Genomic DNA, 14,887 nt, shown 5'->3' on the forward strand with positions numbered 1-14,887 from the left:
TTTTTCTGGAAAATTTGGAAGAAGGTTCAAAGATTAATTTTATTTTATTTTATTTTTTTCCTGTTTGAAAGAAAACTCAATAAATTGCAGAGGTGCTGGCTCGGGCTCAGCACAGATAACTGGATCGTGGTTTTGTGCTGCCGGCGTGCGATGCGTGTAATGTTTTAATTGCAGCAGTTGGATTCTTAATTTCTCTCAGTGGCCATGTCTCCTTACGCTGTTCTGAAATCAGATTTCGGGGTCTTTAGTGTTACAGCCTTGAACGAAAGCGGAGGGGAAGATGCCTATCTTCCCATTGCATTGCCCTTCCAACCAGTCTTCGTTCACTGCAAGATAAAATTGACTCCGTTTTTGTCACCCTAGGGATGTGCAGGAGCACAGTTACCTTCTTGTGCTGCAGGCAGGCCTGACACCACTTTAAGATCATCTGCAGGTCAAGAGCCATGGGAAAGCTTGGTAGAGAGGTGACTGGAGACGGGGAGGAAGAGTGCAGAGGAGAGGTAGACAGCAAAGTTTGTAAGGTAAGAAAATACGTTCTTGTGTAGGGTGGGAAGAGTAGATAAATACAGACACCAAGGGTGTTGTTTTTTAAGGTGTAACAGCCCAGTCTGTGAAAAGATTAAATGTTGTGCCTGGAAACACTGTAGGTTTTCATGTTTTACATTAAGCAACTATAGGAAACAGAACAGGGAAGGAAGTTCTGCTGAGAAACCATGTGGTTTGTGTAGGCAAAGGCACTGATGAGTAGAAAAGACTTTGTGTTGCTGCCTTTCCTCAGCATCTGGCTGCTTTCACACTAACACCTGCAGTAGTCTGCAGCTCGTGCAGGGATGGCAGAGGTGGTAGAGGATGCTTCCAAGGTTGTGTTTGAATGCACTGATCAGTATGCTTGAAGACAGCTCAAGTGAAACTGTGTCTCCAGGCGTTAGGGCAGCAGGCTGTGTGTCCTTTCCCTTGGCTTCCACCTGTCCCTGCAGCCTTGTTTTCTGACTGCTCCAAAGACTCTGCACTCGATGCAAACTTTCTCAGCCCGTTTTCCACCTGAAGGTGGCAGACTGTGCTGTGCAGGAGCAGCATCCTATCGGTGCAGGCTGCTGCAGGTGCCTGGCACCTCAGAGCCGGGCCCATGCTCTCCCTCCCATCTCCCACCATGATAGGAGCACAGTTACCTTTGGATAAAACAAATATCACATCTCCTGCCTGAAACTCCAGGTCTTCAGGCTGGGTGGCCTCGTAACCGTACTGTGCTACCACTTGGGTTGGTCCCATCTCTGCTGTTGCCTTCTGCAGCTCCTCTGGTTTGCTGCCAGGTAAAAATCCCTCTCCCTAGGGCAGGAGAGAAGCTGGTAAAGTCACCCCGTGGTTTTTCCTTCTCTATACCAGAATGTGGCAGATAAGCTCTGCTTAGGCCTCTTGCCAGCACCAGCAGAAGAGCTGGTCACTGCTGCTGACACTGACCTCTGTGCCATCACACCACACTGTCAGGCACCTGTCCTTGCTGTGGTTCCAAGCTGCCTCCAGGTTCTGCGTGCTCAGGGTCACCAGCTCTCCACTTGCTGCAGACTTGAACCTGGGCACCAGAGGACACAGGTAAGGGGACAGCCACGACAGCTTGGCTCCTGCAGCAGGCAGTGCTCACCTCAGCATTGTGTGCTCAGGCTGCATCTCCAGCTTGTCACAAACCAGGCCCAGGAGCTCTTTGTAGGACAGGTCTGGCATGACTTGCATGGCAACTGTGTATTTGTAATGCACCTTGAGAATGTAGGGCTTGGGGACGGCTGGTTCTGTTTCCTGCAGGTGGGGAATCGGGGTGTCAGGCTTCTCCCCACTCTCACAGCATGGGGAAGCTTGCTATGGGCTGGGAAAGGAACTGGGGCATAAGACTGCTGTCATCTGGATGACAGCTGAGCTCAAGGAACAGTCTTGCTTAGTGCTGGCAGTCTGTACTTCCGGAGCAGGCCACATTGTTGCACTTGTGGCTGGTTGCCTGCCCTGGGTTTGGCCCGGGAGTGAGTGCAGTAGTGCACTGGGCACCTAGTAACCACGGTGTGGCTTCCCAGCGACTGTGCTCAAGGTGTACCCCCTCTCCTCTGCACTTGTTCTCAGTTGGGATTGCTGCTTCTCCTGGGCCCTCTGCAGCACAGGGTCTTACCTTAGCAGCTTCTATCTGCTGCGCTGGCATCACAGGAATGAAGTCTGAGGAGGAAGGAAAAGGTGTCAGCAAGTGGAATGGTGTAAGCATTACTGCTCTGGGCATAAGAGTGTTTCCAGATCCTCTCAGCCCTTCTGTTCAACCCCCATTGACATCTGCAGCAGCACCCCCAGCCCTGGAGCCAGTTGTTGCCCAAACAGATCAGCATCAGCTGCGGTGAGGTTCTTCCATGGGATTCCTCAGTAACCACTGAGAAAAAGGTCAGGGCTGTACCTTGCCTGCCACGTTTCAGGTGTTCACTGTGCTCATTTTCACATTGTAGGCCCCATTCTGTGCTGGTGGGGATAGGAGCTTTAGGTGGGATGCCATCCCTCAGTGGGCTTCTTTGACGTACCAGGCACAAACAATGATGTATCTTGTGCTCTGTCACACAGCGGCTTCTGGCAGCCAGTAACCTCAACTACAGCTCTTTGCAGACAAAACAAGAGCCTTAGGCTGTGCTTTCAGCTGGCAATGCCCTGCTTTGGTTTGCGGCCCCTCCTGTCTGACCATGTGTCTCTTTCCTGAGCAGCCATAGCTCCCTAGAAGTGGCCCAGCACTAGGGTAATTCCAGGTGCCCTGCTTTATGGAGAAGCCTGTAGTGCACATTCTGCTCTGGGACTTATGCAAGCTGGGTCACTTCCCCTGTTGCTTTCCCCAGGCCCTTTTTCCCATTAGCTGTTGCCCTAATTAAGAGTAAAAAGGGAACCTCGAGCTGTTTTGTTCCATCCTCAGTGCTGCAGCTGCACACTGCCTCCTGCTTTAATGATCCCTCCCCCAAAAGAGGCAGAGATGGCCCCCAGACCTGGTTCTCCATAGGACACAGTACAGAAGTCCCACTGTCCCCCTGCCCCATACACTGACCTGGTGCTGGCCGCCGGGGCCTTGGAGCAGTGCTGCTGGGTGGTTCAGGGATCTCAGGCTCTGGAGGGGCCTCGTCCTGTGCCCGTGGGGAAAAGGACATGGCTGGCACTCAGCATCCCTAGGGAAGTGGGCACAGCACTAGAGTGCTGCTGCCCTGGGATCCTCCTCCTGCCATTCAAGGCAGGGGTCCTGGGGCTGAGCTCTGCCTACTGCCCGTTGATTTGGGGTGGAACAGGGCATTTCTGGCCTCTGAGAGCGAACCTAAACAGGAGCCGATGTCAGATGAGCATTTTTCTGGTTGTTTTCCTCAGATCTGTTTGGAATTTTGAACTGGGCAGGGTGAATTCACTACCCCTTCACCTCCCCAGTGTTACCACCTCCCTCCTCAGGGTCATCAGCATGGTGTCTGCATGGAGCTTGTGCTGAGATGGCCATAAGCTACAAGTCCCACAGCATTGTAAGGGAGAGAGATTTGCAGGCATGAATCCTTCTAGGGTAAGTGCTGGCTGATCTGTGTGGTTTCCTGGGCTCCTTACCTGGACATGCAGCTTGTGCTGGAGCTCCATGGGCTCAAGGAAGTTGCAGGGGACGATCCCTTTCTGCAGGGAAGAGACAAGGAAGGAGTGCTTGGTGGGAAGCAGCTTGCTGCTGTGGGAAGTGAGAGTATTGCTGGGACACGGGTTAGCTGCTGCACAACTGATGGGTTTTGCTGGCCTTAAGTCATACTACGAACATTCCTAGTGAATGGCCTTGGATCATCTCAAGATGATTACTTGATTGGTCAGGAGACTGAAGATAAAAGAATGATTTCTGTGTGGTACCCATGATGAGCAGCTTGGGTGACCCAGCTCTCTTAATTGCCTCAGGCACACATGGTCAGGCAAGAGAAGAGTAGGAGCACCAGGAGCAGGACACCAAGAGTTTGCCTCTACCAGCACGTAGTCATCTGCCCTCAGACTGGGTCAGAAACACCGTTATTGCACTGCCAATCCCCTGCAGAACCCCCTTGTGCCAGGCAGGCCCCCATACCTTCCCGTTGAACATCACTGTAGCCCAGTTGTCCTTCTCTTTCTTCAGAACAAAGACAATGTTTCCTGGCAAGACCTGCAGCTCCTCAGCTGTCTCGGGGATGAACTCATACAGGACGCGGTGTGGCTGCCCCTCGAGAGCCCTGGGAGTGGAAGCCAGCACCTTGTCAGGAGGGGAGGTGATAGATGGCACTGTTCTATCTCTGCTCAAACTCTGCTCCCTTGTTTCTCTCCTCCTTTCCCTCGTTGGTTCTGAACACTCAGCTGGATGGTGCTGGACAGGGCTGTGTGTGTGTTAGCGATGCTGCCAACGTTTCATCCAACCTACCTGAGGATTTCTGGTGTCTTGGGCCTGGGTGGAGGCCCAGAGGCCTGTGAACAACAAGACACAAGGAAAATGGTCATCATCTGGAGGATTTGGGTTGCTTTTCAGAAATATGCTGCAGCCCTTTCCTGTGCCCATTGTCTTCCCTGTGTGGGCCCCCCTTGTCACACTGATATCAGTTTGCTCTTCCAGTCAGCCCTGATGAATCTTACAGGGACAGTTCTGAGCTCCCTACCCAAAGCCACCACCCCACAGTGGGGTATGCGTGCTCATGACCTGGCTTCCCCATAATCTCAGCCCGGATGTGGGCTGTGGGGGTGGGCCCGCATGTGGGCCTGGGCTGTGACCTCTGGTGAAGAAGAAAGCAGCTGGGATGTGGGGCAGCTTCCTCCTCACCCTGGCCATGGCAGGAAGCTTGGGGTGGTGACGCTGCTCTTTGCTCATCGCTGTCATTCAGATGTCCCCACCCTCATGCGTGCCCAAAGCTCTGTGTCACCAGTGTCACCCAAATGTCCCCTTACCCCCAGGGCTCCCTGTGCCACATGGACTGCAGGGGTTGGTTCCTTACCTGAGGTTGGAGGGGAGCAAATCCTGAAAAACTGTCCTTTTCCACCACAGATGCCACCACCTGCAGCCAGAGGAAGACATGCTGTCACCTGGTGCTTCTCTTAGATCTCCCATCTCTGACACCCACTGTCCTCTGCTGTCATCCAAGTCGGCCGCCTTGGGTGCTCTGGGTTTGCTATCCATGGCAGCACTGGGGTGTCTGCTCTGCCTCCCAGGACCTTGAGGGTGCACCCTGGTGCTTGGACCTTGCACAGTAATGTGGGAGAAGCCCTGCTCAATTGTCTGAGCTGCTTCAGGCTGAGCAGGGGCACTACTGGAGTTTACTTGTGGATATCAGATTTTAAATAGTTTCTTCTTTTTTTCCCCCCTTATTCACCAAAATCTTGGCTCAGCTTGAAGCTCCAGTGGGACCTTCCCATCTCACCACTGAGTGACCATCCCTCACCTCTCGCTAAGGAAACTGAAAACAGGCCATGCTGAGCTGCACAGATAAAGGTACTTCCGTGAGCTTAACTCTCGTATTCCCACATAGTCCTGGTGCCTGCAACATCCCAAGGTGTGCACCAGCTTTGTGTCCCCATGCTGAGCAAGCACAGCTCGGTGCTTGGTGGCTGCAAGGCAGAGAGGGTGCTCAGCACCTCCCCTCAGCCTGCAGACGTGGCTTGCATTAATAAGATGCTCCTTTCTTACCATGGCTTTTCCCAGGTAGTCTTTCTTCTCCAGCTGAGCAACTTGCTTTTCATTTGGTCGGAACAGCTTCCCTGTGGGAACTGCCACTGGCTCATAGAGCTTCTGCTTCTGCAGCACCAAGAAATCATTAAGGTTGGAAAAGACTTGGAAGATCATCTAGTTGAACTGGCAAGCCACCACCACCATGCCCTCTAAATCATTGTGGTTTTCAGAAGTGAGAGCAGGGATGGTCTTGCAGCTACTGAAGTGAGGATCTCACTCTGTGAAGTCAAACCTTCACCCTGACAGTCCCCTCCAAGCCCTGATATGGCCAGTTGTAGCCTGGCCTTCCCCTCACAGTGCCTGAGAGCTATTCCCACTGATCCCCCATCTCAGTACAGCACCCACACCTCGTATGCCACCTGCAGTGTTCTGCTCAGCTACAGCTAGGAGGTGGTTCCCTGCTCCCAGGCCTCTCTCCTTCCAGTTGGACCTTCATGGGCAGGCGCTGTGCTGAGACCTGCTGCTCCTCACCAGGATGGCTTCCATCGCCCTGTCGATCTTGTTGTGCTGCGGCTCGCTCTTTGAACTCATTGCCAACGTCAGGTGCTCCTCAGCTTTCTTCCAGTCCTCCATGGTGGCATACACCAGCGCAATGTTGTAAAGGATCTACAGAGGGGTTAGGAGCAAGGAATGGTCTTTTAGAGGCACTAGACCCTTGCTGTGGGTGTTTTTTGGTACCCTAATGACATAGTTGGGTAATGCCTGCTCTCTATCCCCACCCTAATGTGCTTGATTTCTTTGCAAGGCATGAATCACAGAGCCCTCCAGGTTGGAAAAGACCTCTCAGATCACCACGCTCACTAACCACGTCCCTCAGTGCCATGTCTTCACGGTTCTGGAGCACCTCCAGGGATGGGAACTCCACCTCTTCCCCGGGCAGCCTCTGCCACTGCATCACCACTCTTTTGGAGGAGAAATGTTCCTAATGTCCAATGTGACCCTTCCCTGGCTATTCCCTCTCGCCCTATCGCTGTTAGCTGGGAGCAGAGGCCCCACCTCACCACAGCCTCCTTTCAGACAGTTGTAGAGAGTGATGAGGTCTCCGCTGAGCTCCTCTTCCACACTGACCCATCCCACTCCCTCAGTGCTCCCCATCACACTGTGCTCTAGACCCCAGCACAGCTCCGTGCCCTTCTCTGGACACGAAGAGTCCAATGAAAAACCATGGGCTGCATTCCCCCTGGATTTTGTTGAGCCAGTGACCAAAGCTGGAAGCCCGTTTGGTTTTTCTCACCTCGCAAGCGAAGAGTCTGTAGCGCAGCCCCAGGATCTTGTAGTCGATGAGCTGGTTGCCTCGCAGCTGGGCCAGTGCCTCCTTGAAATCCCTCAGGGCCATTTCGTGGCTGGGGAGCAGAGGACGGTGTGAGGCGTCTTGGGACCCTTCACCTCCGCTCAGCTGAAGGCTGACAGCCGAACAAGGGGCAAAAGCAAAGCCCCGAAGCCGCGCACTCACTTGTGTCTCTTGTAGAAGACAATTCCTCGCTGGAAGTAGGCCACGGCCAGGTGCTTGTCACAGCTGATGCTCTGCGTGAGCGCCTGCAGGGAGCGGGGCAGAAAGCAGCAAGAACAGGACGGCTGCACGGAGGACCGGGCAGCGTATCCCGGCAGCGCTGGGAGCAGAGCCTCACCTCCTCCGCCTCAGCCAGCTGCCCCAGGGTGAGGTGAGTGCAGCCGATATTGAAGCAGATTTTGGCCGGCGGGTTCTGGACCGCCGTGAAGGCCTTCAGGGCTGCCCCCCACTCCTTGCTGTCCGCTGCACACACCCCCTCTTGCCACAGCCGGATGGTCTCCACCAGCGACATGGCACGGTCCGCGATGGACGTGGTCCGGCTGCACGTCTGCCTCCCCGCAGCCTGCCTGGTGCCACACGGCCACCAGGAACACGGCCACCAGGAAGCGGCCTCGCTGGCGTCAGAGCGGCACAGCCCCGAGATGGGGAAGTGGAGCTGCCTCACGGCCACGCGCTTCCACCGCGTCACACCGTGTCCTCACACCCCTCCCCGCACTGAAACCCAACTGAAACCCCCAGCTGCCTGAAACAAGCGTGCTGTGCTCGCCTTTCAGTTTGCAGAGAGCCCACATCTGCGTCTCCAGGGACGGCTGTGTGCCCACGGCTGCGTGCTCCTGAGCTCTCTGCCTCCTCCTTTCAGTCAGCAGAAGAGGGGCCTGCCCTCAGCGCTCCCACCCCACAGCCTCACTTGCGTCCCTGAGCACACAGGCACAAAACGAACACGTCGCCGTAACTGTTCCTGAATACTTCGTGGCATACTGAGGGGAATCTGCAGAAGCAAAGCCATGACTTGGTAACAGACAGGTGGTCGCAGCTCGGAGCTCAGCACTGGGTTTGTGTGTGTGCACACAGGCACAGCCAACGTCCCACCCACAGGGCAAGCCCAGGGCTCTGCTGCAGGTACTGCTGGAACCACTGCCAACAGCTTCAGCTCCTGGAGATGCCAGGGAGGGAACGCAGCCCCAACCATGAGATCAGGACGTCCAGCCCCTGCTATGACTCTGTGACTGTTTTTTCTCCCTCAGAGAAGGCACATAGCATCAGTGGTTGGGAGAGACTCGCCCCACGGTGAAGACCTGAGCACAGGAAGGGTCAGCTCTAGCAAGCCACACATGGAACTTTTCCTGTTGTTTAAATGCCTTGAAACAATCTCAGGTGTTCTTGCAGGATGAAGTTCATATGCACTGCCATGACTTCATAGGAGGAACAGCTGCGAGGAAGCAAGCTTAGCAAGAAAAACAACAGACAGAAGTTCTAGGGCTTGCTTCTTAACTCTGGTCACTCCTTGCCTTCAGCTGCCTGCTGAATTCAAAACAAGTTAACTTCAAAGTATTTCAGACTCCAAGTAAATCTCCAGTGACAATTTATTTGTCCGGTCTTCATTATTACAAAACAAACAAAAAAAGCAGATATCAAAAAACAGCAAAGGTTTCACAAGTTCCCCAACCGTCCTACACAACGGAACTGTTGTACAATGGCAAATGGCAAAGTCGTGTGTCTCAGTCCTGGCCCTAACCTTCAGTGGTGAGCTGCGGTCTGGGATGCCCGGGGCTTTCTTAATTCCTTTTTGAAATGGTCCTCTTTTTATTTTGGAAGATCTGCCCGCTAGCTAATGCACAGCAATGCCAACTGGGTGGGAAAGGACGCACGGACAGGTGACCCAGAGAGCTGCTACGTTGTGCTTGAGAAAACGCCATCGCTTTCAAGTTGCTGAAAGGTGATCTGCTGTGTGAAAGCTCCCTTTTCCCCACCCGTGTTGGATCTTTAGTTCCCAGAATAAAAAGTTTCCTGGACTGGGCTCCAGTGTAAATGGACCCTTAAAACGCAGCATACAAAGCAGGATGGACAGCTCCACCCTCGCTGTGATCTGGTCAGGACACGGAGCAGGCCACGAGGTGTGAGCTTAAGGAAACACCTGGCTTACTGGAATGATCGCACTCAGAGGGAAGCTGCTCCCTTCTGCCCACTCACTGCCGTAAGCTCAGAGGTTGACCAAAGGAAACACTGATATTAGCAGCTGTCCCACTCCTCTGATGTTTATCTGCTGTCAGAACGCTGCTTGGCTAGCAAAAGGATTAAGACATTGCCCTATGTCCCCCAGCACTGGCTTGGAAAGTCAGGCTCAAATGTGCCGTAGTTATACACAAACACATCATCCTAAACATGCTGTGAATGTAGCTACACGTGTCACCGAAATGCTCGAGTACCAGACAGTCCTGTCAGAAACAAATCCGCACCTCCACCATTTTCCAGAGTTTAACACAAAGGGATCACGATATGCATTACTTGTCAGGTATGAAAGAAGCAGCGAGAAGGCAAGCTGAGAGACAGACACTGCCCACGGGGCAGCAATGGCATTTGGTTGGGCTTTGCACCAGCATTTCCCACGCCGCTGCTGGGGTTAAACCGTTTTCCTGGCAGTCAAAACACGGACGATAGACCCTACTCCACCAGCAGCCAGTGCCTGAGAAGAGAAACATGGCAGTGAGCAGTGAGTCAAGGCAGCTACACACACAGGGCTTTCCCACCACGTACAAGGGAGCATCTTCCAGCAGTTCACACCCAGCACACAACACTCAGCACCCAGGGTGGCAGGGAGGCGTGCTCACACTCATTTTAGGGACAGCAAGTTGACACGATGTCATTCCCCCCCATAACTAAGTTGCAAACTTGACTTCCGCTGAGGAAGGAAATACTATTTCCGTCTGTTTGAACCACTAGGTTGACAATTTTTCTATGCCCCAGTCTGACTAAAGGGATGGGATGCTGCTCAGAGAGACCTAGGCAGGCTGAGCACTGAGCCCAGAGAACCTCAGGAGGTTCTACAAATCCAAGTGCAAGATCTTGCACGTGGCTCGTGGCAACTCCCACTGTCAGTACAGGTTGGGGGATAAAGGGTCGAGCACAGCCCTCTGTGCTCAGAGGAGGGCCACAAAAATGATTAAGGGATAGAACATCCCCTGTGAGAGAGGAGGGCTGAGGGGTTGTTCAGCACAGAGAGGAAAAGGCTTCAGGGGGACCTGAGAGCAGCCTGCCAGTATCTAAAAGAGGGGCTGTAGGAAAGGAGAGGACAGCAGGGCCTGTTCTGACAGGACAAGGGGTTTCAAATGGAAAGAGGGGACATTTAGAGGGGATATAAGAAGTTTGTTATGATAAGGGGGGTGAGGCAGTGGCACAGGTTGCCCAGAGAGGTGCTGGTGCCCAGGCCATGCAGACACCAAGGTCAGGCTGGGTGGGGCTCTGAGCTCTGACGGAGCTGTGGGTGTCCCTGCTCAGTGCAGGGGAATGGAGCAGATGGCATTTAAAGGTCCCTTCCAGCTCAAATAATTCCATGGTTCTGTGATCCTATGCTGGTTTTACCAGGCAGGAGCTGGGGGCTCTTCCCAGGCTCAGTGAGCGTGCCCAGGACCCAAGAACCTGCTCCCACAAACAACCCAACCCCAGGGGAAGAGCGTGCCCCATGTACACACCTTCTCATGCCACTGCAGCAGCACAGCACTGCTGTTGTCAGAGGGGCTCTCAAAGCCTTTGTAGATGTACTTCATTAGCAGATCCACACCGTTCTTATCCAGGGACTGGACTGCCTTCTCTATATCGTTGGCTTTGAAAGAGATGAGGACCTTCAGGACAATACTTTCTGCACGATCCTGTCAAGAGGTGAGAAAGGAAGAGAGATTTATTCTTCTCTAAGATGCACCCAAATATCAGTCACCTCCTGAACAAGTAGACCTTTAGTAATTCCAAAACACATTTAAATGGAGCAGTTTGTACACAAATCGTGTAACACAGCTATGTGTATCAGCTTCCACCTTTCAGTGCTAAATAGTGTAACGGAGTTCACTCCTTTCTACGTTTCTCTGCCTGTTGCAATTTTTCATCCATTAAATGAGGTTAGGGCTAAACACTAATTTGCAGATTGAAAACCAAGTTCTGATAAGCTCAAAAAAAAAAAAAAAAGCTAAGGATTAAGTTCTTGGCTGGCCTCACTTGTTACCAGAGCCCTTCCCAAACTTTTGCCCTTTTAATGAGACAATTATTGCATTCCATGGAAATGGCATTGGCCAATCTGGATAACTGCTGGGAGCCACACGCTTTCAGAACAATCAGCTTCAGGCACAGAGGGCACAATCTGTCAGCATTAACAATACGATGCATTAATAACCATTTGCAAGTCACTCTGGATGTCATTTCAGGCCCAGGAGTTTGTGTGGTATGATTACAGCTTTAGATTCGCCACATGATCAGCGAAAAGTGACTCCTCCTGCTCATCCATTGCTAACTGGGGGAGGATGTGAGGTCTCAAGCTTGTCAGAGGTCTGAATGACTCCATTATACAAACACTTCCAGCTTCCTCTTGTGTTACGGACGCTTAGTTTCCTTATGTCAAGTTTCACAGCCCCTTGTCTCAGCGGGACTTCTCACGTGGATAGTTGCGGGCGTTGAGCTGCATTAAGGGCAGCTAAACACGTATTGAAACGGGAAGAGCCAGCCGCCCTGCCCACTGCCGGTGTCAGAGCAGCACGGCGCGGAGCTGTGCGGCTGCGGTACCGCACCCAGGGCACCTCGTCCTGCCCGCCTTCCTCCGAGGAGCCCGAGCCGGGGAGCGCCGTGCTCACCTTCACGGCCTGGTTCTTCGTGTTGATGGGCGGGTTCTTGAGAGCCGCCTGCAGCGCGGCCATCATGTTCCCTGTGGCGCGGGTTAAGGACGGGCAGCGCCCCGCAGCGCGCGGCTCCGGCCCCGCTCCCCCACCCGCATCCCCCCACCCGCGCTCGTTTCCTCCCGCCCCCGCCCGCCGGAAGGATATTGCCTGAGGCACGAGTCCACCTCGCCCTCATCGGGCCCCGCTTGCCCGTCCCCGCCGTCCTCCTCGTCCACGAACTTGTTCTCGTCGTACTCGTCCACGTCCACCCTGCGGAAGCGGGCCGAGGACACGGTGTGCTTGGCCATGGCCGCCCGCTCGCTGCTGCCTCCGCCCCGCCCGGCCCTGTGCGCATGCGCACCGCGGTGCGCGCCAGCCCCGGTGCGCTTTGAGGCCGCCCTTCCCGCCCTATGGGGCAGGGCCGCAGCCTGCTCTTACGGCGTTCCCTCACGGCTCCGCGCTGCGTGCCCCTCGCACCAGCTCTGGATGCTCTCTAGAGCCTCCGTGTATTAAAATCGTAAAATCACAAGGTTGGAAACGACCTCCAAGATCATCCAGTCGTTCCCCTCGCGATCTCGAGCTCCGCAGTTGTCAATGGCTTATGGCCCGGTTCCGTGACAATTGGGGTGGGGGACACACGGACCCGCACCCCAGGAAAGGGAAAAGGGAGATGGGGCTATAAACAGAACGGCGGCAACGATCTGAGGATGAAAGCTGATTTACTAAATAAGACATCAGAATGCAAGATAACAGTACAATTCAACAGAATTGGAATTAAAGCTAATAAATCAAAGTGAGCAAGAGAGAGTGTCCAGTAAACCGAAGGCCTTACGCTAATGCTGAAGGCAGCGAGCACCCACTGCTGAGTGGATCCCAAAGGAAAAAGCCACAGTCCCGTGACCACAGACAGTTTTCATCTTTCCCTCTGAGCAGAAACACGTAAAACTGCAAAGCATCGCACAGTCCTCTGGGGAATGCAGTTCTTCTCTTCTGAGACAGGTACACCCAGAACTATGGATGATCCACAGAGCTGGAGCATTAACTCTTTAACTCTCAGTGCACCACATGATGTTATGATGTGGAATACCAATACCAAACCCATAATACCATGACAGCAGTTGTTCCCTGGCTTGCTCTGGAGCGATGTGAGCGTGTGCTTTGTGTTTGGCAGCCCGGAGGTGGATCGGGTGCTGTCACCTGGGCTGCAGGTTCCTGCTGCCCGGCCACGCTCCACAATTACGGCTTCCACTGAACAGCTCCTGGCATTTGTAAATGCCTCACGATGTTTTTAGGTCTGGGGTGGAGATGCTCCCCCGGGGAGGGCAGAAGCAAGGCTGGGAGAAGCACGGCGTAGCTTTGAGAGCCAGGAGGTGACAGGCTGCCCTTTGTGGCTGGTGAAGGCTGCTGGAAGGCAGCACGGGGCGAAGGAAAGGCCTCGGGGTTTTGCTGCCCTGCAGGCTGTCCTTGTGCAAACGCTTTCCTACAGCAGGTTGTCACACCCCTTAAGTAGTGATGTGGGTTCTGTGGATCCGCTGGCGGTGAAGCCGGGCGCTGCAGCGTTGAGCCCGTGATGCCATACACAAAGTCGGAGAGGAGGTTCCACCATGTCCCCATGGTCAGCAGCTGCAGTGTGACCCTGGGCCACAGGCTGGCCAGGCTGAGCAGGGCTTGGCGGTTCCACATCGCCGTGGGGAAGCCGTCCTCGGCGTGGTAAAGCCGGGAGAAGCAGAGGCAGAGCGTGGTTTTGGGGTGCTTCAGCAGGAAGTTGTACATTTTACTTATGCAGCAGTGGAAAGCCTCGTTACAAGGGGAGTAATGTGAATAGAGGGTGATGCGGCCAGTGTTTCCATAGGCATGTGTCACTGCGTCCAGGTAACCGTCTGCCTCAAACAGGATGGATTCTGGATGGATGTCCTGCTCAGCACAGCTGCTGGCGTGGCCTTTTTGGACTACTCTTCCAGAGTTGCTCCTCAGTTCGTAGAAGAGAAGCTGGGGGCTTTGCAGACATGCTGTGGTCCTGTGTGGGAACGCAAAGGCCCCGAGGAACTCTGCGTAGGGGACTCTTGCTTCCTCACCTGTCCGTATGTGGTAGGGGCACTTAGCACAGGTTTGGCTCTGTGGCTGCCAGCAATAGGGCTTTACCACAGTCCCCTGGTTCGTCAGATATTCTCGGAAAACCTTCTCTCCTGGATTCATGTTTATGTGCTGTTGAGCCTGAATAGAAAAAAAAAAATTAAAAAATGAAAGCAGTATTACAATTTAATCCTTTGATCTGTTTTCCACATAAACTGCAGAAATAATAGCGGATAGACTCTTCCAAAATGTACTGGGACTTGGCGTGTCCATCGGCTGCCTGGAAGCCTTTCTGAGTTTACAAACCAGCCTTCTAGCTAAAAACATGAGACAAAAATACTCCTCTGGCTTCTGCCTCCTTACTCCAGGCAGGACAGGCTGCACGGTGGAAACAGCCAGGAGTAAGCAGGTGAGTTTTTTGCAATCTGGCAAATCAAACAAACCAATACCAACCGAAGGAAGAAGTTATAATTACCATCTCAGCAGCTCCAGCTCTGGTTTATAGTAAAGACCTTATTTCCTTCACTGGCTTTTTAAGGCGGTTCAGAGTTTCCACACCATACTGCAAGCTTTCTCGTCCAAGCTGCTTGATGAAAAAGCAAGTTACTATTTCTTGCTGAGGTTTTGGCAGCTCAGCTGCAGAGGGATCTGTCCCAGAGGTGCTGCCTTTGCTCCAGTCGTGCTAGTGATGGCGGGCAGGCTCCTTTGGCTGTTTACAGGTGCCCAGTGCTAGGAGACAGGAATGCAAACAGGATTTTCTTTTTCACCTCCAGTGGTTAAGCTGCTGTTCTTTGCCTGTCCAGATTTGTTTCCTACCTTGCTCAGCTTCCTTTGTTTGCCTTTCCTGATTCTGGGTCACTTGTTGCTGTGTGTTCCTGCCTGTTGTGCCAGGTGAGCAGAGAGCTCTTGTTATACTTCTGCTTTCATAGGAAGGCCCTGCATTAAGAAGTTCATGCC

The 14,887-nt window shown here is 53.4% G+C and overlaps 3 protein-coding genes across 3 annotated transcripts; all 3 read right to left on the minus strand.

The window, feature by feature from the left end:
- Nucleotides 1-33: 33 nt before the first annotated feature.
- NCF2 (neutrophil cytosolic factor 2) lies at nucleotides 34-7,521 on the minus strand. The gene is made up of 15 exons (XM_065745091.1): nucleotides 7,336-7,521; nucleotides 7,161-7,243; nucleotides 6,942-7,050; nucleotides 6,179-6,313; nucleotides 5,666-5,773; nucleotides 4,977-5,036; nucleotides 4,412-4,455; nucleotides 4,085-4,226; nucleotides 3,592-3,654; nucleotides 3,056-3,131; nucleotides 2,153-2,196; nucleotides 1,640-1,791; nucleotides 1,459-1,570; nucleotides 1,170-1,326; nucleotides 34-326 (listed from the first exon to the last, which is right to left on the minus strand). The coding sequence occupies exons 1-15, from the start codon at nucleotides 7,507-7,509 to the stop codon at nucleotides 229-231; spliced, it is 1,557 nt and encodes a 518-aa protein (XP_065601163.1). The 5' UTR covers nucleotides 7,510-7,521; the 3' UTR covers nucleotides 34-228.
- A 1,741-nt stretch (nucleotides 7,522-9,262) lies between these two features.
- ARPC5 (actin related protein 2/3 complex subunit 5) lies at nucleotides 9,263-12,197 on the minus strand. Its single transcript, XM_065745103.1, has 4 exons — nucleotides 12,022-12,197; nucleotides 11,834-11,905; nucleotides 10,688-10,864; nucleotides 9,263-9,681 (listed from the first exon to the last, which is right to left on the minus strand). The coding sequence occupies exons 1-4, from the start codon at nucleotides 12,163-12,165 to the stop codon at nucleotides 9,619-9,621; spliced, it is 456 nt and encodes a 151-aa protein (XP_065601175.1). The 5' UTR covers nucleotides 12,166-12,197; the 3' UTR covers nucleotides 9,263-9,618.
- An 896-nt stretch (nucleotides 12,198-13,093) lies between these two features.
- On the minus strand, nucleotides 13,094-14,053 carry APOBEC4 (apolipoprotein B mRNA editing enzyme catalytic polypeptide like 4). The gene has a single exon (XM_065746974.1). The coding sequence runs from the start codon at nucleotides 14,051-14,053 to the stop codon at nucleotides 13,094-13,096; it is 960 nt and encodes a 319-aa protein (XP_065603046.1).
- Nucleotides 14,054-14,887: the final 834 nt, after the last annotated feature.

The sequence above is a fragment of the Cyrtonyx montezumae genome, unplaced genomic scaffold (assembly GCF_038088225.1).
Source record: "Cyrtonyx montezumae isolate F1298 unplaced genomic scaffold, pur_monq_1.0 scaffold_1, whole genome shotgun sequence".
In the NCBI taxonomy this organism is placed as follows: domain Eukaryota; kingdom Metazoa; phylum Chordata; class Aves; order Galliformes; family Odontophoridae; genus Cyrtonyx; species Cyrtonyx montezumae.